The sequence below is a fragment of the Lissotriton helveticus genome, chromosome 5_1, assembly GCF_964261635.1.
Source record: "Lissotriton helveticus chromosome 5_1, aLisHel1.1, whole genome shotgun sequence".
NCBI classification, from domain to species: domain Eukaryota; kingdom Metazoa; phylum Chordata; class Amphibia; order Caudata; family Salamandridae; genus Lissotriton; species Lissotriton helveticus.
Genome location: NC_136065.1, coordinates 288,001,729 through 288,029,094, shown reverse-complemented (window position 1 = coordinate 288,029,094; position 27,366 = coordinate 288,001,729). Strand labels below are relative to the sequence as shown.

General features: G+C 46.6%; 2 protein-coding genes across 3 annotated transcripts in view; one reads left to right on the top strand and one right to left on the bottom strand.

The window, feature by feature from the left end:
• The window catches only part of MTOR (mechanistic target of rapamycin kinase), an 865,133-nt gene that overhangs the window by 443,374 nt on the left and 394,393 nt on the right, over positions 1-27,366 (bottom strand). The gene's annotated exons all lie outside the window — the stretch shown is intronic.
• ANGPTL7 (angiopoietin like 7) overlaps positions 6,991-27,366 on the top strand; it is a 30,208-nt gene continuing 9,832 nt past the window's right edge. Inside the window, exons 1-4 of the mRNA XM_078642232.1 lie at positions 6,991-7,546; positions 16,566-16,666; positions 21,140-21,334; positions 23,898-24,096. Coding sequence (XP_078498358.1) covers positions 7,168-7,546; positions 16,566-16,666; positions 21,140-21,334; positions 23,898-24,096 — 874 coding nt within the window. The 5' untranslated portion in view covers positions 6,991-7,167. The remainder of the gene's footprint in view (positions 7,547-16,565; positions 16,667-21,139; positions 21,335-23,897; positions 24,097-27,366) is intronic.

Genomic DNA, 27,366 nt, shown 5'->3' with positions numbered 1-27,366 from the left:
ACCCAAGTCACCATCTTTAACTTTTCTTAAGAAGAGAATATTTGGGATAATAAAGGTCCTGGAAAAGGCAGAACCCTCTACTGCTTTCACGTATTATGTATGTGTATGATCATTCTATAGATGTATAGAATGATCATGTGATGTAGTATTCTTTAAAGAGGAGAGTCTCTCACTGTTTCCTAAACTGGAGCAGCACATGGGTGGTCCTGACAGATATGGGCACGTTGTTCCAGATCCTGTGTGCATAGATGGAAAAAGTCTGGCGTCTTGTTTTTTAATTTACACTTCTTAGTCGGCAGTCTAAAGGGGTCCTTGCTGCGGGTGTGCAGAGAACCACTGAGATGGTTAGCCTGTCTGCAAGGTAAGCGAGGGTGCTGGTTGTGATGACTTTGTAAATGAAGCAGCTGGTTTTTAATATGGTGCCGCCCGGCAAAGGGAGCCAATGGAGTTCAATCAGGTTAGGAGTGGGGTGGGGTAATGATGTACGCCGAGGAACAGCCTGTTAAGACTTCAAACAGGATATTCCCATTGAAGGAGTAGTTCATAAATGTACCCGAGCCTCACTTCTTAGGATGGAAGACTTCAGCCATGTCCTTATGCAGGCACTGGCATAGTATGGAACAAAAGAGGTGTAGAGGTCGAATTTCTGTGACAGGACTAGCCCCAGGCACGTTATAATGGCACTGTTGTTCACCTGTCTGACCAAAAGATCCCTTGACTGACGTTTTGACTCCTTATCTATGTGCGAGACCACGGTCTTCAGCTTCAGGCTCCTTAAAGATCTCCTGAGACGATTTGAGGTCTTTGCTTGATGACGAGTGCAGCTTTAGTTGGGGAGAACAGGGCTGCCTTTAGGACATACATGGCCTCATTCTCCAGCACTGGAATCAGTTTCATAATGGACAGAGACACCAGGGCCTAGACTCACGAAATAGTTGGGTGTGAGCAGGTACCAGTGCTCACCACTATACGCCTTGGAAATAGTGTTTCGGTTGGTATTTGAGCCAACCTAACGGGGCCTATTCTTGGGAGGAGGCCTCCGTTCCTCAGGACCATGTTCGAGAGTGACACTCGTGATGGTGAAATTGAGTGTCTGGCACAAGAGAGAGCTCGTGATCTGAACAGCCTTCCTCTCCTGGGCATTTGGTGGCACTTTCCATAGTCATGAAAACTTAAAGTGGAAAAGGACTATTAGGGAGTGGAACTAGTTTTGCGACTAGATACTTGTACCCTCCCTGGGGCTGTGAGGATGACCTCAGGAATTAAAGGTGGACCACTAAGTGATGAACCTTCACTGATAAACAAAGGCTTTTATATTCAATCCTCCGTTTTGGGCATCCATACTTGCACTTTATCTGTGTCTAGAGATGAAATTCAAAGCCTCCTAAAAGTTATGGATGATGTTAACACAGGTCCAGCAGGAATTTCGTATAGATGGTAACACACAGAGCAGATGTGTGCACAAATGACTGTTCCCAAAACAGAAGATGAAGTGGTGATGTGGCTACACATCTGCAAACAGCTTCTGGGAAGATGTGTATTGCCTAAAACTCGAGAATTGCCAAATGGGCGGGGTACTCAACTTCTGGGAAGCGAAAATAAGAGGGTGAGAAAGAGTAAAAGGAGGAAAATAAGAGAGGTGTGAAGCAGGTTCCACAGTTACACTTGGCGAGTATTGGTTTTTGGTTTCACTCATCTAATGTAACTTTTTGTGATTAGAGATTTAGCAGTTGTCCAGTCCTGCACCCAGAGCCATTGAAATTGAGGGACAGACATAGCATTGTTGCTCCCTCTTAACTGGGGCATCAAAACAGTTGTAAACATGTAAGTTCCTTGCGTAGAACCAAGCGCAATCCAATATTGTGACACTGGTCATAGGGAAAATGGTTTTCAAAAAGGGATTGGCACAATCGAGCAAGGCCTAAATTTAATGTTACTGCAGCATAAATATATACGGATAAAGTCGGAACGCTTGTATTTTACTTTTGTAGATCTTTCATCTGCGTTCGACTGCGTATCACACACTAAATTGTGGGCAATAATGAAAGGATTGGGTGTGGACAACACCATAATCTGTTTTTTGAGGGATCTTTATAGTGGAGCCACAGCTTCTGTCCGCTACGGTAGGGGGGGCCAATGCTCCAGACAATTCAGCGTGGGCCGGGGAGTGCGGCAAGGTTGCGTACTAGCACCTTTTTTATTTCTTCTTTACATCAACGGGCTTGAGCATCACCTGCTGCATGAGTGCGGATATATGCCCAGGGTGGGGAGGAGGGCAATCCCTGCACTCATGTATGCAGATGATGCCGTACTCATGGCACGCACTCCTCGGGCTCTGCAAAAACTAGTAGTTAGTTTCGAGAATTTTATGCTGAATCTAGACTTACGAGTAAACTGTAGCAAAACTTTTACAATGAACTGTGGTCCAAAATCAGGTAAACCCATGAAACGGATGTTTTTAAACAATGTGCCATTAGATAATACCCCAACCTTTTCTTATCTGGGTATTTTATTCCATGAGTCAGGTTTTTGGACAAGCGCAATTAAGGCTAGAACCCTTTTATTTATGAAAACGATCATGGCTTTAAAGAATTTTGTTAGAAAACTGGGCATGAAGCCGATAAAAGAAATGCTGACTATATATAGAGCAACATGTATATCTGTGGCTATCTATGGCTCAGGCTTGTGGGGGTACGCAAATGTTGATCCAATCCAGGTGGTGGAAAATAAATTTTTGAGGGAAGTCCTTGCAGTCCCACAGTGTGCAGCAACATTTAACTGTCACGTAGAACTTGGCCAACCTTACATAACAGACATTATCAAAATTCAACCTATCCTATTGTGGCACAGGGTATGGACTACAAATGAATGCGTTATGAACCGGGCCCTGTTACAGGACATCCTGAGTTTGGATCACGTGGACAGAGTGGAATGGTTGGGATATGTAAAGTGTTTCCTGTCTGAGATTGGATGCTACTCTTACTATTTGGATCCATCTTCAATGGGTAGCATTCCTAGGAAGACACTAAAAACCCTCTGCCTGGACCATCTTGAGGCTAAGAGGAAGAGAGCTGAAACCCTGAAACATTCAGTACATTCCCACCTTTCTATTCTTTGTGAGACTAACTCTGTACAGCCATATTTATCCTTGCCCATGTCAAACTATGATCGCTTTCTTTTAACTCGTTTTAGATTTTGTATGTTTTTTAGATTGGTGTCCTTCCCTAGCATGAACTCATGGAACCGTATGTTGCCCACTTGTCCATGTGATGGTATGTCAAATCAATCAGATATCCATATCCTCTTTTTCTGCAGATTTTATGGTGCCCCTCGTAGAAAAATTATCGTCCCTTTTTTAAAAGAAATGAATTTAACCAGATGCCGCCCAGCTTTTTTAGAAGTACAGAGAATGGATACGGTTTTAACTGTAACTGTGGTTTTAAATTTTTTAAAGAGTGTTTTTAAATCACGAAAACAAATGATAACTGAAATGGTTTAAATTTTACCTCACTGGATAACTGTCTATTTGATCTCCCTCTCTGAACTAAAAATTATGAGTTGTAATTATTGTAATTTGTCTGTATGTTTGTTACTTTTATGGTTATTTGTTTTTAACCGAATAAAGTTCTTTGAAACTGAAACATAGGGAAAATATCTGAGAAATTATAATGACTAGTTAGTGAATGCCATCAAATACTTGGGGTCGTTTCAAAGTCTCGGCAGGTTTCAGTAACTTTTATAATACTAGCTGTTCATTTAGTCCATGTCAATAAAAAATCTCTTAACGAAGCAGCACAGGCTGGATATTAGGTTTACAGTTCATTCTTTTTATTGTCATGCTGTAAGCTTTTACATTTCGGCTTCGCTACCCTGGTGCCACAAGGGAGTAATCTGTTTATTCAACTGAGTGCAACTGTATTGTAAGACTGGGACATCAGCGGTAAATTACAGTACCAGAGCAGGATACTGCCCAGTAACCCTGAACCCCCCAAAAAACATTCCCCACACTGTGCAACGAGTGATCAGTCTGACATCTGAAAGTGACAAGGTAAACACAATAAAATAGCACCCTGAAGACGTCTGTTTATTGTTTGTAAGGTGAAACAACACGTGGACAGGGCTGTAAAAGAATGTACTGAGAAACAAGAAGGGTGTGTGGAGGGTCAGGGGGACTGTTTAATGACCTGTCTGCTCGCTCCCCTGTCTTTAAGATACAAAACACAAAAGAGCAGATCAAGTCTGGGAGAGGTGTGTGCCTGCAATAGCAAACGTGTGGTACTAATGGTGAGTACGTGAAACAAAGGGTGCCAGACATGAAGACTATTGGCGGCAGGAGGCTGAAAAAATTCCCATCAGACCACCCATGTGGTGGAGTTTGCGTCATGTGGGAATTAATGATCATGCCATCCCAAGTCCGACCAAATAGTGCCGGAATAGATGTCAAATAAATATGATCATTATGTGCATCCTAAAGTGATGTAAACTAAGAAAGTGCAGTGCTCAAAAATAATTAAAATTGGCTACCCAGACTCCAAAGAACGTTCAAACTAGAAGTCCGAGTGTCAAAGATTAAAAACACGCTAGGTAGTGAAGACTACCCTATGGCGCTAGACAGTGTGGTCGACATGTTTCAGCCTTCAGGGCATCTGACCCGGCTTTCTTCAGGACCTTTGACAACAATTATAGCTACTGCAACTACAAATGAGATGTCATTGTGAAAAAATATGATAATAACAAACATGTACTTGAAAAGTTACATATATATCAGAAATCTGGAATACTTAAATGTCCACTGAAGGGAAAGTAATAAATCTTCTTCCCAGCTTTGTGTGGGTGATGGCCTCACCTCACCCGGCAACCGCTCGGGAGTATGAGGCCCCGCTCTATCCGTCGGTGCCTCAGAACTGATGGCGATCACCTCCACTTCCGCTCGCCATCAGTTCTGAGGCACCGACGGATAGAGCGGGGCCTCATACTCCCGAGCGGTTGCCGGGTGAGGTGAGGCCATCACCCACACAAAGCTGGGAAGAAGATTTATTACTTTCCCTTCAGTGGACATTTAAGTATTCCAGATTTCTGATATATATGTAACTTTTCAAGTACATGTTTGTTATTATCATATTTTTTCACGATGACATCTCATTTGTAGTTGCAGTAGCTATAATTGTTGTCAAAGGTCCTGAAGAAAGCCGGGTCAGATGCCCTGAAGACTGAAACATGTCGACCACACTGTCTAGCGCCATAGGGTAGTCTTCACTACCTAGCGTGTTTTTAATCTTTGACACTCGGACTTCTAGTTTGAACGTTCTTTGGAGTCTGGGTAGCCAATTTTAATTATTTTTGAGCACTGCACTTTCTTAGTTTACATCACTTTAGGATGCACATAATGATCATATTTATTTGACATCTATTCCGGCACTATTTGGTCGGACTTGGGATGGCATGATCATTAATTCCCACATGACGCAAACTCCACCACATGGGTGGTCTGATGGGAATTTTTTCAGCCTCCTGCCGCCAATAGTCTTCATGTCTGGCACCCTTTGTTTCACGTACTCACCATTAGTACCACACGTTTGCTATTGCAGGCACACACCTCTCCCAGACTTGATCTGCTCTTTTGTGTTTTGTATGTAAAAGAATGTACCCAAATCTCGCTCAAATTCTATGTAAATAGTGTCCGTCCAGGTCTCGAGTGATGCCGCCATATGGGAAATTGCCCACGGCTACCCGTGGAAGTGCTTGGCCATGCTGCTGAGCGGGCAGCCCCCACCTCCGCTCTGGCTAGATTCAGCCTGGCACGTGGGGACGGCCCGCCGCGGGAGGGGCACCGGGGAAACGAAAACAGACCTGGGATATTTAAACTGCTGCGAAAGTGGAGCGGACAGATGTGAGGAAGGAGCGACGACGCGGAACACCAGCCTCACACTGCGCGCGGCAGCGGAGCGGCCCCGGGGCGCGAGAGCAGGAGACCGGCCTAGAGCTGCACGAGACCGGCCTGGAACCGAGAGAGGCCGAGACCTGCCCTGAGGCGCCAGAGGTCGGCCAGCTAGTACGAGAGGTCGGAGACCTACCTGCCTTGTGCTGCGAGAGGCCCGAGACCTACCTACCCTGTGGCGCGAGGGGCCGCAGACCTACCTGCCCTGTGGCGCGAGGGGCCGCAGACCTGCCCTGTGGCGCGAGGGGCCGCAGACCTGCCCTGTGGCGCGAGGGGCAGCAGACCTACCCTGTGGCGCGAGGGTCAGCAGACCTACCCTGTGGTGCGAGGGGCAGGGGACCTGCTCTGTGGTGCGAGAGGCCAGGGTCGTGACATCTAGTGGTGCGAGAGGCCAGTACTGCGAAAGGCAGATAGTGACCCGGTGCTGCGAGAGACAAGAGACCGACTCACCACTGCGAAAGGCCAGAGATCGGCCCAAAACAAAAGAAAGCAGAAGAGCATCTGAGCGAGGGCTGGGAGAGACTGACTGCGACTGACTGCGGGCAGAGACACTGCCACGCAGCATTAACAGACGCGGGGCTACAGCGCGATCCAAGGGTCTGCACTAGGGCAGAGGGGCTCAAGGGAGACGCAAGGGACCATTACAAACAAGACAGGGGTGTGCAGGGGGTTGGTGGCACATGAGTCGGGTGCCCCTGGAGCACCTGTCCGTAAACACTTGCGGTGGTCCAGTCCACGGGATCTACTCCAGATAAGGAGTGTCTAGACAAGTGTTTAAGCTTTATTTCCAGCCTCCATCCCACGCCTGTTAGGACCTTGTTTAATACCCCTAAGTGATTAGTATCCTTAGTCTGAGAAAGTCTATGCCAAGCCTGCAAGTGTCCATCCCAAGCGGAGGGTCTCTCTCTCGCCTCAGATGCTCTAGCCCTTGCCTCAGGGGGTCTAATTTAACCTTCTAAGCGGTTATCTTTAGCCTCAAAGTCTTTCCCGAGCCTGCAAGGGTCCCAGGCCTCGGAGGGTCTATTGTAGCTGCCGGGACTCTAGTTCCTCAAAGTCTTCCCCGAGCCTGCAAGGGTCCATCCCAGGCCTCGGAGGGTCTATTGTAGCTGCCGGGACTCTAGTTCCTCAAAGTCTTCCCCGAGCCTGCAAGGGTCCATCCCAGGCCTCGGAGGGTCTATTGTAGCTGCTGGGATTCTAGTTTCTCGAAGCCTTTCCTACACCCGGTGACAATGACGCTTGGGTGCCCTGTGAGCTGGCAGTCCTGGCTCTCCGTCCTGCTCCTTTGCTCTGCCATCGCCCCCGCGCTGCCGCAGAAGACGCCCAAGAGGAGGACGGCCAGCAGCCCCGTCCGGAAGGAGCCCCCGTGCTGCGAGGGCATGCGGGAGCTGAGGGCGCAGGTGGCCAACCTGAGCAGGCAGCTGGAGGAGCTGGCCCAGAAGCAGGAGGGCGCCTGGGTGAACGTGCTGGTGCAGGTGATGGAGCTGGAGGGCGCCCACAAGCTCCTGGAGACGCGGGTCGGGGAGGCCGAAGGCCGCTACTCGGAGCTCGACCAGCAGCTTGACATCATGGAGCTGCAAGCGGCGCAGACCGTGACGCAGAGCTCGACAGGTAAGACCCTCTGAGCACTGCCCCACTGCACAGAGACAGGGCAACACCCGATTCACTGCACCTCGAAGATGCTGGCGGGCTGCTCTACAGGTGATACCCACATTCACCCTACCACTCCTCCCTCCCTCCCCACCAATGACAGGGCCTCCACCACTGTTCCAGAGTGATACAAACCCACACATTCTCACTGAAGCAGACAGAGCTTGGCAGGTGAGCCCCAACCGTGTCATAGCACCAGCAATCAGTGCTTTAAATGGGCCGGTACTCACTGGTACAGAGTACCGGCACTTTTTCATTTTTCTCCCATTCAGTACCAGAACTTCCCCTCGGACAAGGAGAGTACCGGTACTGATGGGGTCTGATTGATAAACCGGGAATTGGGGAAGTGGGCGATGGACCGGTGCCCGGGGCCCATCTGTGAGCTGTTCTCTTTTTGGTTCAGTGGTGCAGGTTCTGAAAGTGTTCCTGTTGAGCGGTGTTGTGTGGCGTCGTCAGTGGCTCCGTGGGGCCCAATCACCCTCTCTAGAAGCTTGCAGCAGGGACAGACGGAATCTTGTAACTCCCACCTCTGAGCAGATCTGGCCTCAGACTCCTGAGTCCCCTGCTGGGCCGGCCCAATTAGTGTAGGAGGCTGACTTGTGCCGGGGTGAGAAGGTTCGTCAGAGCCCAGCTGTGAAGAGACATTTCACCCCCTCTCCCCACTGTATGAGGCCCGTGCCTTCTTAATCTGACCCCCTCCCCTGCCCGACTGACACACGAGGAGTGCGGTGGGAGCCTCACATGAGACCTGGTTGAGGGGGGCTATTACCCACCCTCACCTCCTTGCAGAAGAGGGCATTGTCGCACTGCCCCGTCAGGCTCGCTGCACATGCACGATCCCTGCTGTGGTCGTCCTGGTGCCCACGGACCTTGTGACTGCCAGAGGAGTGGGCAAGGAGGGAGAACAAGAAGAAAGAATGTAACGAGGGCAGAGAAAAGGGGGGAGGTGAGGCTGAAGAGGAGATAGAGGGGAGGAGCTGCGGGATAGGAGGGATAAAAAGACAGACTGGGCAATGGAAACAGTAAGACGCACAAAAAGACCTAAAGAGCAAAGATTAGTAAGCGATAGTGCTGGATGGAGAACAGCTCACAGAGGGGCCCGAGGTACCGGCCCATCGCCCACTTCCCGAATGCCCGGTTTATCACTCTGACCCGGACTAGGAGTACCGGTACTCTCCTTGTCCGAGGGGGAAGACAAATTATAGTAACGGGACAAGAGAAACAGTGGGGGGAACCGAAGTGAATTAAAGAGTGTCCGAGAGATTAGAGATGATGAAAAGGGCAAATCGAAGGAAGAGAAGTAGAGAGAGATAACATTAGTGTGAGGAGAGAATTCTATGTGTTCACATGCATAAAAGATGAAGCGTGAGAGATAAGGGAAAGAGACATTGTGCCTAACTGGCTGTGCTTGCTGGGGGTATGCTAGTGGTGTGCCTTAATTTTCTGTGATGCAAAACTGTGTATATTTGTAGAGGATAGTGGAGTGCTTTCATATAGTGCTTCACTTTCAGTTTCTCGAAGCAATATCTATAAAAGTGTCACTTTTACCCCGTTTAAAAGTACTCAATAGTCCTAGCTCAGAAGTATAATTTAGTGTTGCCTTTATTAGAACACTTCACTAGCAGGTCACAACAGAAGACGCAGCTCATCAAGTCCTCTTGCTGAAGCGTATTGCTAGTATGACCATCCAACATAACCCTGGCACCTTCCTTGGGCTGTTCACAAGGCCTCTAACTCTGACTGCTACGTATGCCCTTGAATTCAGCAGTGAACCAAGCTAAGCAGCCCTTGCCCCAGCGTTCGGAATACACTAAGGCATTTAATATATGTTCAATGAGTACTGTCAATTCTGAGCTGTGTTATTGGCTGCTTTTTCATACGGACTTTTAGTAGGACAGCAACGACATTTCTAAACACAGTCGTAATGGTTTAATGGGACATGGCTTGCATTTCTAATAAGGTTCTTAATAACGTTGGATATGTTTGTGGCTCTCATCCCATCCCCAGCAATAAGGATGTTCAAGTTTCCCACCCCATCCCCCTATAGCGTGTCCACCTTCCCCAGCTCCAGCCTACCAGGGCAGGAAAACCGCCAGATACATTTTAAGGAATGGGCGATTTGGGCAATTACAAATGCCCCCAACTCCCAAGGTCCTGCCTGAAAGTTATCTCTTGCTCTCTTTTTTCTCAATAATAACCTCTCTGTCTACCTGCCTCTTCCTATTCATGCGTCACCAATTACTGCCTTTCTGTGCACCTTTCTTTCTCTCCTCACCCATCACTTGCTCTAGCATCTCTCACTATCTGCCATCACCCTTCTTTACCGATCACCCTACTTTGTCATCCTCCCTCTAACTTACTCTTTGTCTTACTTTCTTCTTTTTACCTTGCCTCTCTCTCTATACCTCTGTCTTTGTACTTCACCTTTTGCTACCTCCTCCCTTTCTACCTGTCAGTTTGGGCCTGATTTCGCTCTCCCTCACAAGTCATTAACCCCCTGCGCATATCTACCCCACTTTCTGACCTTTAGGTCACCTCTTTTATTACTCTCTACCACTATTTCTCTGCCTCCCCTATCTTTGTCTCACATCTCTACCCTTACTTGACCTCAGCTCTTCTACCTCTCCCCTTTTCTTACTCTCGCTCTCAACATATCTCTATAGCTTCATGTACCTCCCCATAATTTCTATTTTGGCCCTTCCAACCACACTTTGTCTCTCTGTATCTCTGTTCTCACACCTATCTGGTCACAATGGGATGCATTTCAAAATATCACCTGGTACAGAAGTCTTTGCATACCCCGCATGTTCCTGGCTACAATATCCCTTTCATTAATAACTAGATCTTTGTGCTTTCTAGTCAAAGGTTCGATTCACCATAAAATTGTATAGAGTGTGTATGTGCTCGCTGTTAAGCGCAGCATGCAGCATACAGATCGCAGATTAATTTTTTATGTAGATATCTGAGTTGATTATTGATTTTGGTGCAGAGATCCTTGTCACAAGTTAAAATCCTTGTCATTCAGCTTAGTGAGTTACGTCCCGCATCAAGGAGCTGCATGTAAACGACAAGGCATATGTTTAGAACCTTACCATTTTTTCCTCAATCTTTTGTTATTTTAAGGTTGCTAAAAACAGAGGAACTTTGGATAGTTATAAACATATATTATTAACTGCTATATAAATTGATATTAGTGTAATGACTAAGACTGATACATCCAACATTCTTACAATCATGCAGATTTCTTGTATACAAAGCTTAGAAAAGTCAAAAACCCAGCCCCTGACCCTTGTCCCACCCCGTTCTTCACCCTTCGCCCTGCCCCTTCCCCCACCCTTAGCCCTGCCCCTTCCTCATTCTTATCCCTGCCACAAACTTCCCCATCCTTAGCCCTGCCCCTTCCTCATTCTTATCCCTGCCACAAACTTCCCCATCCTTAGCCCTGCCCCTTCCTCATTCTTATCCCTGCCACAAACTTCCCCATCCTTAGCCCTGCCCCTTCCTCATTCTTATCCCTGCCACAAACTTCCCCATCCTTAGCCCTGCCCCTTCCTCATTCTTATCCCTGCCGCCAACTCCACCCCCAGTCCACCGCTCATTTTGGCGAGTACCTGCACTTAATATTTTCCATTTAAAACACTGACTAGCATCCTCACCACCTCTAGAACATATCACACCGCAACCTCTGTTGTGGTAACCGACAATCTCACAGATTGTCAGAAAGTTTAAAAGATAAGAACACCACTGCACAAACTTACCATCAGCAGTATTAAGGCATTTCACACAGAAAGCAAGACACACCTCAAGCATCGCACAGAAGGTATGACGAAAGTTGACAGGTAAAACCCCTCTGATCCACACCAACACCATTGCTAACAACCACCACATTCCATAACTTGATCAAACAAGGGTACCCCTCTTATAGGATAACTACAGCCGCACAACATCTCAGATAGTGAAGCAAAGCGGAGTTAGAGTTAAATTTGTTCCTGCCATTACCACCAATATCCTATTGTCATCACATGACGATACCTCTCATCTCAGCATCTTGGAGAAGGTGATGTGGAGCTCGAAAGGTAAGGCCAAGACAGTGCAACACCACATTCAACCTTGCCATTTGCACAACATCCTTCACCATTAGTTCCCATCGGCAGCACGTTCCCTGGTACTACCCCTATTACAGCATCCTGGGGACAAGATGACACCGACTACACAGTATTTCATATTTGGTGGCACATGATTAGAGCTCACTGTACCACCCCCAACATTCCCATAACCACCTAGAAATGACTCTGATCAGAAAACATCCATGCCATAGCAAGATGAAAACAGAGAGCTCCATAGTATGAATACACTGAGGTTTATGACCTCACCCACCATCATTCCCACTCTCCTCAGCACCTCCCCATATTCCACTTTGTCATCATCATCAGATATACAATAACATCCACACTACAACATCTTAAAACAGTGATCAAGTGCAGTGAAGCCACAAACCTAAATTTCCTACAGCGCCAACATCCTCACCTCCACCATTAAAATATTCCTCACCATCAGGACATCAGCCATACAGAATAACACCCTTTCCAAGGTATATCCCAGTCCATGATGTGGAAATCAAAATATAAGACACCACTGCACCCTATCGCCTCCTTTGCACCACCATGGCATCCCAGAAAGGATAACACCCACCGCACAGAATCTCAAAGATGGCCAAGAAAAGCTTAACATGTATTAGACTGGTGCACACTGCCTGTGCCACCCTCACCCCTTCAGTCATTCTCATCTTCACCTCCATTAGGGCACTTGAAACTTCAACCTCACAGCATATTACAGGTGGTGAACCAGAGCCTAATAGGTAAGTAGCCACTGTGCCCCCCAGCTCCACAATCAGTCACTGTTCTCCCTTCAATCACACCCACTGCCACCACTTTGACTCCACTATCACACCATGACGTATCAGAGCCTGGACGACATCCACCACATGTTATTTCATAGAAGTTCACACTGAGCTTGCTGTGTAAAAATAACCGGCGTCCCAAAGCTGCACTACAACTGGACCATCATAATCACCAACACTCTTACATCCATCTTCACTCCAGGGCACTTCACGGATGCAATATCAACCACTTACACCACCACTGCTAAATCAAAGGAGTCCTGCACATCACCACCATCATCCTCCACAATGAGACACTAGTGCCCCCAACACCACCACTTCAACCACACAGTTAGCATTAACACGTGACCCAAATGCCAACACAACTCTCACCACTGTACTCGCTTTCAGCCTAAACCCCTAGCTCCCAACCTAGTTTTTCTTGTATTCACTATAATGCCCACTCTGCAACATCCTGCAGGAGGTTAATGAAGATAAATACTCCTCCTTCCTTCATTCTACCGCCCACAGCATAAACACACAATGAACCTTCCCTCTTAGAGGAGCTAAGAGACACAGGATAACCTTCTGTTTACAAAGCATCAGAAACGCAGGATAACATGCCGCCACCACTAAAGGTCAACACAGAAATGTTAACACTCAACCCACAGGGTATACCATAGGAAAGGATACATCTTTACATCTCTATCTGCACCACAACAAAGAGATGGCATCACAAGCTAGCACTAAAGGGCCTTTAACAGACACCGGATGAATCACCATCTAGGGGGCAACTCACAGGTAGATAATAATACAGTCAACACCAAGTGACATCCCAACAACACAAGAAGCGGTGCTGCCGCCATAATAGAGAATCTCACAGACGCAGCATCACTTTTCAGAAGAGATCACTTTCCCTCCTGTTATCTCACAGAGACAATTAAGGGCTTGCATTTAGTTTAAATTATAAGATGCTATTATAAGATGCTATTATTCAGTAGGTTATCACTTGGAAATTGACAACATTTATATACCAAATGCATGATTTTTCTTTGCCGGCTTTCTTAAATAACATTTGTTAAAGTAACTTTAATGAAGTGGAACTAAACTCAGTTAAAATTAACATAGAACAGCAGCAGATAGTAAGCGTGAATATGAATTCAACCCTAATCTTGTTTAATTTTTACAGAAATACCAGCAGTGACAAAGACAGTAAGTAGGTTTTACATTATGTTGCCAGTTTGCTTGTATCTATGCAGTCACATTTCCATTCTTCCATGAACTCAGTTACTCGTCGTTGCACCTCGGCACCCATTAATCCATCCGTTGACTCATTCTTACAGTCACTTGCCCATCCACAGTAAAAGTAACCTACACACAAACACAATTCAGACCTCTCATCAATGAAGATGTGCGTTCAGTTAATAGAAAGACCTATTGCCATTGCTACTAGTTTGTGAGGGGTGAAACAGTGCTTCGGTTCGTGTGTGATTGTTAGTCTGTGTCAGTAGGGTGTAACTGCAAGTCTGTGAGGAGTGTGAATATGCTGTCATTAGTGTGAGACTGCTACTCGGACTGGTGTGGCAGAGAAGCAGGAGGGTGAGACTGCTAGTCCTTGAAAGGTGTAAGAGTGCTGTCAGTAGTGTGCTACTATTAGTGTGTGAGTATTTCTGCGTGTGACTGCCACTCTGATGGGTGTGGAAGTGCTGCGAGCAGAGTGTAACTAGAAGTTTGTGAGGCGTATGAGTGTTTCTGGTAGAGTGTAGCTGCTAGTTTGTGAGAAGCGCGAGGGCGCTGTCGGTATTTGGGGTGTTTTGCTTTTCCACCATGGGGCTTTAACAGTTATGATAGTGTTTTTATCAAGATCATGGTTGAAGACCAGACCTGCTGTGAAAACTTTAACAATGGTCGAGCCTTCTTTTTGAAACAGCGCGGCAGCAATCTTTGCTAAGCAGAGTCCTATTCCTTTCATTGACAAAAAAATGAAAATTTAAAAGAAGTCTTAAATAACCACGAGGTGTTGGGGAAGAAGATGATTGGGTGGGGGCGTGTTAAGGGCAAGCCACTGGAGTGGCAGGTAACTTGTAGTAGGTAAGGAGCATGTGAGAAAGAGCAAGAAAACACATGCATAAGAAGTGGAAAGGATACAAGTCAGCAATTAGAGGGATGATAAAGAGCCTATGCTCCAGGGGAGGGACAAGCACACGAAGAGGAAAGCAAGCCTCAGACTAGGAAGCAAGTAAACAAGAGTGACAATAAAGCGAACCAATGGTAAGCAATGGGCCGGCTCTAAGTGCACTGTAATATTTTGGTATGGTCCACAGGAGGTCTTTGGCAGACAGACCGCTAAATCATGTCTGTAGGTGAGACCTAAACATACCCACACCAGCTTTTCAAGGCCTCACTAATTTGGATTTCCCAATGCTTGTTTTAAACTGTATTTAATTAAGTTCCATGTACCCTATTTTGAATTAAATAACCCATATCATTAACTTTTTCGTTATTTACCATTGACTAATTAATGCACCAAGATGTGGTGGAGGCAATATAATGATAAAGCATTATATTGAATGTATACCTTAAGGAGGTGGGATGGAAGAGTAGGAATAATACAATTTAAGGTTGCTGCACCAACAACCTGGAGCCAGGTAACAGTGTTGATCAACATGTCAGGTGGCATTACTCTTAGGGTAGTGCCACATACGTTAGGGTGCAGAGTCACAAAGTTGACACCACTGTGAGGCCCACAGCCCCTCAGTGTTTGTCCAGTGTTAGATCTTGAAGTTACACTCAGTGATATGCCCAAGGTTACCCCTAAATCACTTCCTCACACGATAGCCCCTTCATCACTCTGTTAAATTCAAAATACTGCTAAAGACAGAGCAAAAAAAGTTCTACAAATTTAGAACATGAATGTAAAAAAGTCTTGGATGAAATCTACAAAAAGCCTCTATAATGTTTAGCTCACTTACTGCCTTTACTATTGCTTTGTATATGGTATTTATTATGAGCGAAGCACCACTGCACATTAATTTTGATAATTTCTTGTGGGGTGTCACCTCAGGCCTACGTACAAAGTGTTGCCTTGCTACCAGGTTTTTATACTGTACCCAATAATTATGAGAAAATATGATCATATGATCACTTTGTCGTTTTGTGGGAGTGGTGGGTGAAGGACTATTGGATTTAATCGAGATGGGTTCAGAAGTTTGGAAACACAAGATCTAGATGGCGAAAAAGGCAGTAGGGGCTGAAATGGATTGAGAATACAGCACATGCATCAATACTATCCTTTAAATAGCTAACAATTATAAAAGGATGGAGGGTCTTTGATTTAGCAGTAGAGTTACAAGAAAGGGAGGAGGGACACCATGACAGCGATGAATGTACATGCACCAATGAGGTCTGAGGTAGAGTTAGGAAGAGCCCAGCAGGGAATTGTAAAGAGGGGACATACCAGGATCCAGAGGGGGAACGGCAAGAGAGTGCAGCAAGGTTTAGGGAAATGGACAGAGAGAGTTCAGACCACGAGAGTGCGGAGAAGCTAGGTGGAGGTTCGCTAGGGTCTGGTCAGCGGAGAGGAGCAAGGAGGGGTACAGGGAGGCGGGTGGACGCAGAGGGGACCGACGGGTGTAGAAGGGCTGACTGAGTACAGAAGCACAGAGAGTGGTGTGTGGGATAAAGGGGCAGCAGAGAGTGGTCATGATGAAAACAGAGAGGCTAGAAGTTTGGAGTGTGTGGGAGTAGGTGGGAGCCGAGGAGGGGGGGGGGGGGGAAGGATGAGTAAAAACCCAGTTAGACGCCCAAGAGGCCTGGAGGGTGTTTGGAGGGCGAACTGAGTGCACTGTGGCCACTGAACAGCATAGAGGTCCAGTGCAGCCTGGAAAGGAGATGGCCTGGAGTGCAAAAAGATCAGGTGGAATGCAGTTAGGTTAGCTGGAGTGCGCAGAAAGGCCAATGGCCAATTGAATGTGTGGGGACCATAATAAGTGCAGGGGGTGAAGCAAGGGTAGAGAGGTTGGATGGACCCCAGAGGAGGGAGCAAGCCTAGCACTGCTAGCTGTGTGCAGCTGTATATAAAGCTCTCTTTTCTTTCCACAGATGCCCTCTACGACTGTTCCTCTCTTTCCCAGAAGAACTACAAAATCTCTGGGGTTTACAAACTACCCGCAGATGAGTTTCTGGGGAGCCCAGCGCTGGAGGTGAGAGCAAATCACAGACGTACCTGCACAAACTGGCAAACAAAAAACACAGACATACACAAGCAGTAACAGTCATTCACTCTTGAAACCGCTGGACGCTCACTCTCGGTTTCATGTTGTTTTTCTTTAACACTGAGCACGATGTCCTTGAAGCGGGTGCAGCGCTCAGTGTTAAAGAAAAACAAGCATTGGCATAGCCAATAGGTCTCGCCTTTGGGACATTATAAGTGTTTAGCCATACAACAGTTGGTGTTGCACCAAGGATATTGTGCTGCTTAATTAAATACTTATAGGGTCCCAAAGGCGAGACCTATTGGCTATGCCAATGCTTGTGTCTCTTGCCCTCAGGATGAAACATATGTCCTCGGTGAGGTATCACCCTTCCCCAGCCTTGGATGGAACTTCGAGGGGGGGACTTCGTTAAGTATGCGATCACAAGCTATGATCATGGACAGTGATCTGAAACCGCATGTATGGAATTTTCACGAGGTGGGCAGAGTGAGGCTATAAATGTAACACTGAGGCAATGATTAACTGATGAGGTCTTAGGGCAAATTTTCGGCTGATCAGACTAAAAAAGAGATGTAATACAGAGAATAAAGTGTTCAGTGAAAATTCTTCTTTATCCGCAGTTACTGAGACAGAGCATTCACTGCAACGGATGCAAAGCTTTGTTGAGTGTTGTTTTTTATTTATATTTTATTTCTAGTTGTTACTCTGTCACTGTGATAAACTCGTGGCTCTAACAAATGCATAAACATTCCTATCTCCCACACTGCTATCACAAAGCTGCATGCGTCTCTCTGGCTGCCTTGCACCCAAAGGGCTCACTCACTATCATTGCTGCTTTTTCTTTGAGTAGTTTTTTAGCCCTCCAAACAGTACTACTAGTTACTCACTTTCCCATGGCTGCCCTGACTTTCAGAATTAAACAAAACATTTAGGATAGCTATTAGGCATCATATCTATGCATAATGTTTTCAAACCGAAAGTCGAAAGTGAAAATGTCTCCTCCAAACGCTAAACTTTTGAATGCAGAGTATGAAAATAGGCAGTTTGTAGAACTAGCTCATTAAATGTGTAAGTTTTAAAAAAATAACTGTATTCTCCCCCCCCCCCCCCCCCCCCAAAATCCTTTCATACTTACAATTCCTAATGGCACAGACAAATGTTTCTGCATACATTGAATTATACTGTTGCTTAGAATTTGGTGAAAGAACAGTTTATGAATTTGTGAGGATTCTGGTCCCCTCTATAAGGCCATGCCCTTCTTTACAGATGCCAAGCTCCTTTACAGGAATACTGTTTCATGGCCTTGTCCCTTTTGAGAACTCCACCTTTTCCATCTCAGTAAAAGCGCTGCATACTGGGTAAACACCTTCGGCATGTCAGCGAGCTGTACAATAAGTCCCAGGTGTTTGAAAGCAAGTATGCCTATTTATTTAGTAACTATAACATTCCGCCATGTAGTAGGACGTTGATTTTAAAAAGGCACACATGCGTGTGAATAACCTGGATTGAGTTCGCCTCAATTGTCTATTCGTGTCGCACACGATTACATTTTAGCCCGCGTCGAGAGTTGCCCTTACAACAACAAATCCAATAGCTCGTGTCACAATCCTGCATTACCTCTAGCTCTTGCTCCTCGCTCTGCTCCAGCATCTTCCTGAAGCTCACCGGACTCTCAGCCATCACAGCCCCAGGCATTCTCCCGAGAGTGTAAGCTGTAAGCTGCAAGCAGCACACACTTCAACCGCCAATGTTGCGCTTCCGGCGCACGCTGTCACAAGGAGGAACTATAAGTGAAGCGTGCGTTCCAAGCCTCTCTAACCTCAGATGGGAAGGCAAATGTAATGACGTAGGGGATATACTCATGCACGTTCCGGGGCGCACCTTCCCGCTCCGCCGTGTGTTGTTGCTGCTCAGTCCCTCGGAAGCGGCCGCAGATGGCTCACAGCTCTCGGTGGCGGTTTCCTGCACGGCCCGGCATGGGGCGGCGACTGCTGGGGCCTCGGACCCGTGTGGCGGCTTTACCGCAGGCCCCCAGTGCAGCGCCCGGCTATGACACAGCCCTGCAGGTGTCTGCGGCCATTCGGGCAAACCAGCGACGTTGGAGAGAGGCGCTGGGAGCGGCGGCAGAACAGGTGAGATCCCAGACCCACTGCGAGAGCACCTCGCAGTAGAGTACATCCCACGGGTAGTTCCACTGAGCCACGGTAGCTTCTTACAGCCACACCCCAACCAGATCCAACGTGCGGGGGCGCACTCTGAGGCAGATACGGTGAGTGTGTGTGTGCCTGCCTGCCTGTGCCTGCGTGGTTGCCTGCCTGTGCCTGCATGTGTGCCTGCCTGTGCCTGCGTGTGTGCCTGCCTGTGCCTGCGTGTGTGCCTGCCTGTGCCTGCGTGTGTGCCTGCCTGTGCCTGCGTGTGCATGTGTTGTGAACAGCCGGCCGGGATCGGAGCGCGTGACCTGATCCGATTCCGGCCGGCTGCGTGCTCGTGACAGTCTGTTGTCTCTGCCTAGTCCTTGACAGGCAAAATGACTGAAATGATTGCAATAGATCGCTTTGCGACAGCAGGGGCTTTCGCCCCTGCAATCGCAGGCGCGACCTAAAAAAAGAAAGAAACTGAGCACGGTGTAATTGAAGCGGCGCTGCCCTCAGTTTGAAAGTTAGAAAAATAAATAAACAAACAGAGCGAGGTGTCCGAGAAGCAGGTCACCAATAAAGTAAAAAAACAAAAACAAAGTACAGTGTCCCTGAAATGGGCATTGCACTAAACATTGTAGTTAAAAATAAATAATAAATGAAACGGAACGCTGTGTCCCTAAAGCGGGCGCCGCGCTCAGCATTCAATTCATCCGAAAAGTGATAAAGTCTAAAAAAAAAAAAAAAGCGGCCTCTATTGTCCTGTGTGGGCGCGCTGCAAATACAGCCGCTATTATCCCCATTAGTAAGTTACAAAACAAAATAGTGCTTGCAGACTTAAAATGGAGACTGTGTAACCAGCGAAGTAAAAGGTCCCGTCGTCATGGCTGGTAACAAATGGCAACAAGGCGGTTACAAGGAGGGACGAACAAGCCTCATAATAAATCAGAAGCCAGCATTTACCAAGGACAATGGCACCAGCCAATGACAAATATGGGCTGAGTGTGGGTGAGGCTTCCACAGCATACTCTGCTACAGCCGAGCGAGCAGGGCATGTGTGCTGGTGCTAGGCTCGACATAAAAACCAGTACTTCCGCCTAATGAAACTGGAATGGGGAAACCGTGAGCTTGAAAGGGCGGGAGAACTGACAATTTATAAAGGTCCACTCACTGCCCAAAATGGTAAACGACCCCCTAAAGCCTTCACACTGTCTGTTCATGTGCCCATTGCTCCTTGCACTGTTTGCTATGTGTACGGGATACTCACTAAGGGCCAGATGTATGAAATTTGTGACTTGCAAAAGTGAATGTACAACAGTGTCTCAGACACTGTTTGCGGTTCCGAATGGGGTCGCAAATTGCATGCCTCATTATTATTCCTGAGGCAAGCACAATTTGCGTTCCCATAGGGAATGGCTAGCACTCAAAGGGATAGTGACCTGCTGGAGTCAGCAGACCACCATGTCTTTGACTGCTTTCTAAATAAAGCAGTTTTTTTTAATACAACCTGTTTTCCTTAAAGTAAAACGGGATGCATTTAAAAAAGAAAATTAAACTTTTCAGTTTCATTTTTTAAGGGCAGGCAGTGGTCCCTGGGACCACTGCCTTCTCTTAAAAAATATTTCCGCACACACTCACAAAAGGGATGGAGTCCCCTGGGACCCCCCTTCCCGTTTGCGAGTGGTTTACCACCTACTTGAAGTAGGTGGTAAACTGCAAATGTTTTGCGACGGTTGTAAAACAATGGTACATGGCATTGAGACTCGCTATTGCCCCTTCCTAATAGAGAGAGTCGTTAACGCTACGTTTGTACATGACTGGACCCTTTTTTGCGGTCGCAAACGGGCCGATCTCCAGTTTGCGACCGCAAAAAAGGGTTGTATATCTGGCCCATTGTCTGTTCCGTGCGGCTCACATAGTCTGTCTAGGTGTGTCCCACTCCTTGCACCCACTCTGTGTCTCCAGCTCCTATGATTATGTGCATGTACCCCACCCTCGTCAGTGTTCGATCACTCGTACCAAGCAGGCTGGTACAGGTGAGACGGGAGCTGTGCTGGAGCTTGGGCAGTACTGTATTTCAGCCGAGGGGGGGGAGTGTAAGCGTTTCTGTTCCCCTCCACCCCAATGGGAGCAATCAAAGTAAGGTGAACTACCCACTCCTGCTCGGGAGTGAGCAGTGAAAGCCACAGCACACATCACGTCTTCCCCCTGCCTGCAATCTCCCTGGTATAAAAGGGGCCTTAGTTTGGGTGTTGAGATGCAGTTCCTCATTGTGCCGGTTTTAAGTTCACTGGTCCCTGCCTTGATGCGGCCTCTTTATCCTCAGGTGTATTGTGACATGGAGACGGATGGCGGCGGCTGGACTCTCATCCAGAGGAGAAAGGCCGGCCTGATCTCCTTCAACCGCGACTGGAAGCAGTACAAGGAAGGCTTTGGAAATATCAAGGGAGACTTCTGGCTGGGCAATGAGAACATCCACCGCCTCACCCAGCGCCCCACCACCCTCCGCGTAGAGATGGAGGTAACCTGGCAGGGAAGCGCATGCTTATCTGGAAAGGGAGTGACGCAATACTGCGCGTGAGTGGAGCAGGCTGTGAGTGAAGTGTGCTAAATCCGGGTACAAGTGAGCCTGTAAGTTACATGTTACAATACTGTACAAGGCAGGGTGTGAGTGACGTGTGCAAGAGCCTCCTTTGAGGCTGTGAGTGATGTGTCACTACAAATGTAAATGTAAGTCACGCGTTAATATACTGTATAAGGCAGGGTGTATGTAACATGTGCAAGAGCATCATTTGAGGCTGTGGGTGAAGTGTGCTACAAATGGGTGTAAGGGAACCTGTAAGTCATGTGTTTCAAAACTGTATAAAGTAGGATGCGTCTGTCCCACTAGAATGGCTCAGAACTTTAAACTGGTAAGCGAGGTGTGTGAGACTGATGCTATTATTTACGTGAAGGCTTTAAGCCAAGTCGGACAGTACGGCCAGAGAGGCGTTATAAAACGGCAAAGGGTTGTAAATGAGGTGTGACATTATTGCACAAGGAAGGGCTGTTTGTGAGGTGAGTGAGATTTTATAATACTTGACTGGAAAGCCATACGTGAGTTACCGGGTGCTATGTTAAAAGTTATATGTATAGGGCTGTATTGCCATTGGTATGGCCTTGTGGCACATTTTGGGGTTTGAATACCTCTCACTCCCTGGTCTTGAGGACAGTGTAAGAGAACTAGGAATATAGCTAGTATGAGTCTGGCTAGTATTTTGTGTATGTGTTTGGTTGTAAATGTCTTAGTGTTGCTTGGTGTGTGTGTGTGGCCTGACATCTTTACCAATTTGAGTATGTACCATCTGAAGGATTGGTATGTGCATTGCCCGGTTTGAGATGTACATGTGGTACATGGACTATGTCCCTTGTTAAAGTCCACACGTTCCCTTCAAATCCATCTGATTTGTTGGGTGTTGGGTGGGTGTTGCTTTATTGTTATGTTTTTTCTCGTAGAAGTATTTTTCATGAAGGATGGAGTACTGTTGTAAGCTCCAACTACATGGGGTCTCTTAACGGTGTTTTGCCGGAAGTTGGGATTGTTTATTGTTATGGTTGGTACTGGTGTGAGCTTGCGATACCAAACAATACAGAAAATTTACTGTGCGCTGGATGTGTAATATCAGTGTCTTGTTTGATGCTGTGAAACACAGTGTTATAAGCATAGAGACTTGAATGCAGTGTTTATATAGCACAAACACAGTCAAAAAGCAGCAGAGCAACGTACACGGTCAAACGAAAGGAACCGGTGTGATTGTAGAGGTAGCTAGGTTCTGGGAGAAAAAGAGAATTTATTGCATCATTATGTAGTGTTTTGCAAAGAGGAGTGTCTTCAGCTCTTTCCTAAACTTGAGCAGGGCTGGGTAGTCCTGATGAATACACTGTGTCATTCCAGGTGCTGGGTGCATAGATGGAAAAGGCCTGTAGCCTTGTTTGTTTCTTGTTTGCACTTCTTCGTCTAGAGTCTGATGGTGTCCTAGCTCAGGGTGTGCCGAGAGCTACCGGAGAAAGTGAACTCGTCAGCCACATTGCCAAGTACAAGTAACAACCGGATGACTCTGAACTCCCAAACGCACTTCCAGGAAGTTAGCATTGTTGTTGATCATCAAGTGCTTTTGTGTGCTTTTTGACACCAACTATGTGGACTATCTGATCTGTATAGTTTTGGTGTGCAGTGTACCATCCAAAGTGTTAAGTGTTTGCTGTTACAAGGTAGTAGGGAGAAGAGTGGACAGGAGGGTACTTGTGTGAATGTGGTGATGCACGTATATGGAGCATCTGCACTTTGCGGGAAGTATACCGGGTGTTTTGTTTCTTGTCAGATGCAGGGTATACGTGTCAAGATGTTCTGCTGACCCTCCTCTCTAGGCGACACTACTGTACGCAGATCACGCTGCAGGTGTCTTTCGATAATACGGTGCTGATTTACACTTAATTTACACAAAATGTATATGCATATCCCAAAAAAGGCACAACACTCCCATCAGACTTACGCTGCCCTGTGTAGAGCCACATTGCCGTACATGGAATAAATCCATTACGGATCCGGGTCCAGGTGACTTCCTAATAGTTTTGAGACTCATAATCTACACATACTTCCTTAAATTTACTTTTAAGGTTCCCAAAGCCTAGGAAATTAAAATGAGACACCATATTTTTGCAATCACTTCAGAAATGTTTGCAACTCCTTTACAAAATATCTGTGTAAAATCCAAAATCGTTCATTTTTTCCTAAGCAAATCAAGCCTGGTTAGTTTCAAGTTCACTGAAGAAAGACTCCCAAGTAAGTGCTTACTGCAGTATATTCAAGTCTCTCATTCATACCAGCCAAGAAGCCATCTGTGGCGGTCAAATGCTTTGTAAAGCAAGATACTGTGTGCACTGTAGGATGTGTGGCAAGACTGTGTGAAGGAGCAGGCTGTGGCTGAGGTGTGTGGGGGCAGACTGCAGAGGAGCTGCTACAAAAAGAGGAGGCAGGATAGCTTGCCTTTTGAAGCGTAAAGAAGGTATAAGCTCTAACAATAACTCTGCCCCCTTCATTCCAGGACTGGGAAGGCCGCAGCAGCTATGCACAGTATAGTCACTTCAGCATCAGCGATGGGTTCAACAGCTACCGCCTCCTCCTCGGAGAGTACAATGGCACAGCAGGACGAGACTCTCTGCGCTACCACAACAACACAGCCTTCAGCACCAAGGACAAAGACAACGACAAGTGCCTGGACCACTGCGCCCAGCTCCGGCAAGGTGAGTGGGGGTAGGCCAGGGAGCAACACAACAGGAGGAGGGCTGGATCTGACATGCAAGGAGGGACTTGAACACTGGCAGGGACACAGGCTCCGAGACCAGGGTCTCAAGACAGCATGGCCCATAGGAAGAGGGCTCAAGAGTGAGTGGTGCCACTGAAAGAGAAGGAGGACTCAAAGGAGCTTACAGGCCCATACGCACACAAGGAGGCTACTAGAGGGATGGGGAAAAAAGGATGGAACAAAGACAAGTGCCTTGATGGCTGCACCCAGGAGTGACAATGGGATCATGACCAGGATGACCAGGGGTGCAGCAAGATCAGAGCATGACCGCCAAGGGGGTATCCAGACCAACGGGAACAGAGGATAAAAAAAAGAGAGGTTCAAAGCAGCCGAATGGTCGGGCCACTAGGTCCTAGAAAGGAGCAGACCCACAGGTTTATCCAGGGCAGGAAAGAGATCCATGCGATGAAGATGAGAAGAGGGGGTAAGGAAGGCATCAAGTAGCTGGACCACTCTGCCCGAGGTGTGTGGGGAGGATGTGGGGAGGATGTGGGGAGGCAGGATTAGATAAGCCACAGGTCGGTGTAGGGAGGACAGCAGGAAGGGTCCTGTTTGGATGGACAGAGAGAGGAATAGAGAAGTGATGCACTAAAATGTTGCCATTTGAGGGTATGGGAGTGGCTAATGACATCCGTCATGCTGGAAAATTGCTCACCCTGAAGAGGGTCCCAGATATAAAACCTCATAAAATCATCCTCTCCATTTGAAGAAAAACCAAGTATCGGTAATGGTGACCATAAAGCTGTGGACTATTGTCTTTGGAGAGTTCAAGAGGCTAGAGAGGTAGAAAATTAAGATCAGATACAGACCTGTGGATCTGAGACATAGCGTTAGTCCCTTCACTCTTTCATCGACGCTAGCATCTGCCAACTTTCATGAATTATAAAGCAAGGACGGAACAGAGGACGTAGGTGCAAAGCTTAACCACTTAGTTACATGCCCTGACAGAAAAGATTCAGCAGAGTGACCTTAATATTGAAATGCACAGCACTTTTAAATACAGGTGTGGAAGGAACAAGCAATATTGACCTCTAGTCTTGAGCTATTGCCCTTAAGTTGGTCAGGAACACTGACAGTCGGATTGTAAAAATTGCACAAAACTATTCATCTATAAATTGAGGTGATATTCAATGAATTCCCAATAACACTTGTACCTTGCACACTATTTGTTGGCTGTTCTTTGTGGGATCAAGGAGTGAGGACAGGGAGAAAACGTATAGTGACATAAAAGTAAGATACACTTGTCGACAGTAGTAATAGAAATTAACAATACAATCTTACTCAACACTCATAAGCATTCCACCAATAGAGACACATTTGGATCATCAAAGATCAAATTAAGATTCTAAAAGAGACTAGCTTCATTATTTGGAGAAAACGAGTTTTAAAGATGAGATGTGCACTGCAGCCACAGCACATCACCTTTCACCAGATTCCTCTGTACTGATAGTCAATAGGAAGTTTGGGAGCTTTCTTATTCATGATAAAACATACTACAGACCAGTCAAAATACAATTGGTAAGGTAATTCAAAGAGACACATGCCCGGAAAACAGTTAATTTTTAAGTTGTTAAGATATGTTCGTTCGTATAAAAAATATACATGTGTACCAACACAGACATCAATTGTTGCAAGGAACCATGTGTAAAAATACCCAGTGAGGAGAATATATTATATATATTATATATATATATATATATATATATATACATATATATATATATATATATATATATATATATATATATATATATATATATATACATACATACATACTAGCTGCCCGCCCTGACATTGTCCGGGGATAAAAATGAAAGTCTCGAAAGTTTTTTTTTTACCTGTGTAGTTGAGCAGTGCATACACGGTAACGCTAGGTGTCCATTGCAGCCGAACATGTCTGAACTGGTCCAGCCAGTGTGAGGAAGCGCCACAGTGACTGCGTTTTAGCCCCCCTGCTATGCTGAATCGCCTCAGCACCCGCCTCAGCACCCGAGCAATATTGGGAACGTCTTTGTCGGCTCCAGCCGCGAACGTGTTTGTCCGCTGTACCTGACGCCACTGCAAAATGCGAACTGTGTCAGCCGCGAACGTGTTTGTCCGCTGTAGCGCCACTTAGACGCCCCACATGGCGTCAACGGCCAACGCCCACAACAATGCGAAATGCACCGCCCACTCGTATTGGAACGCTAGTCCCACCCAGAACGCTTCTCGCAAGCGGTGCAATCTAGCTTGGTTTTGATGAATGCCGCGCCCATGTGCTCTTCGCTCTATGCACACGCCCCCAGCACAATACACACTCCCACAACGGACTACTCAGAACGCCAGCTTGGTATTGACGAATGCCGCACCCATGTGCTCTTCGCTCTATGCACACGCCCCCAGCACAACGCACACTCCCACAACGGACTACTCAGAACACTTCTCGCAAGCGGTATAATTCAGCAGGGTTGGGTTTTGACCAATGCCGCGCCCATCGCTCTATGCACACGCCCCCAGCACAGCGCACACGCCCACAAAGGACTACTTTGCCCCTAACGTTCTTTTCCCCTTATAATGTATACGGTGGGCTGCTGTATAGCCTATGTCCATCTGCTGATACTGTGTTTTGCAATGCTGTATTGGGTGTTCCGATTGGTGCTGTAGTTCCTGAGCTTAACCGCCTCAAAGGTTTGGGCTCTCTCTTTATAATATTAGTATGGATATATATATATTGGTACTATGAAATTGGAGGAGAACATCAACGTTCCTGTTGTTAGGAGGGACATTGTTAAAAAAGTATTCTCTTCCACTTCAATGCAACTTTCTTGATATAGGGGTGGAGAACATGTTCTATTAGGCTTATCATGAGAAGTGTTTGGAATGTGGAGATGGAACTTGGAATTGAGAAAAGGAAGATCACGCTAATGTATAGCCTAAATCACAACTGAAAGGATCTTTAACCCCCCTGAATAATATGCAAAACAGAGGACCAATCCAGGGCAAGTGCCTATTCTGAATAAGCCCTGAGGCACACTGCTGCAGTATGAAGCCACAGGGATTCTAGCGAACAGAAAGGCAATGAGGTCCAAGTAATAACTGCTGCTAGGGTCGAACATCGAAGTGTTTATTGTGTTCACAACTAAGCCCAGGAAAGGAAATAACAGGAAAGGCAGAATTATTAAATGAGATACAATTTATCTGAAGGACTACAGAAGAGAGTGCGTTGCCA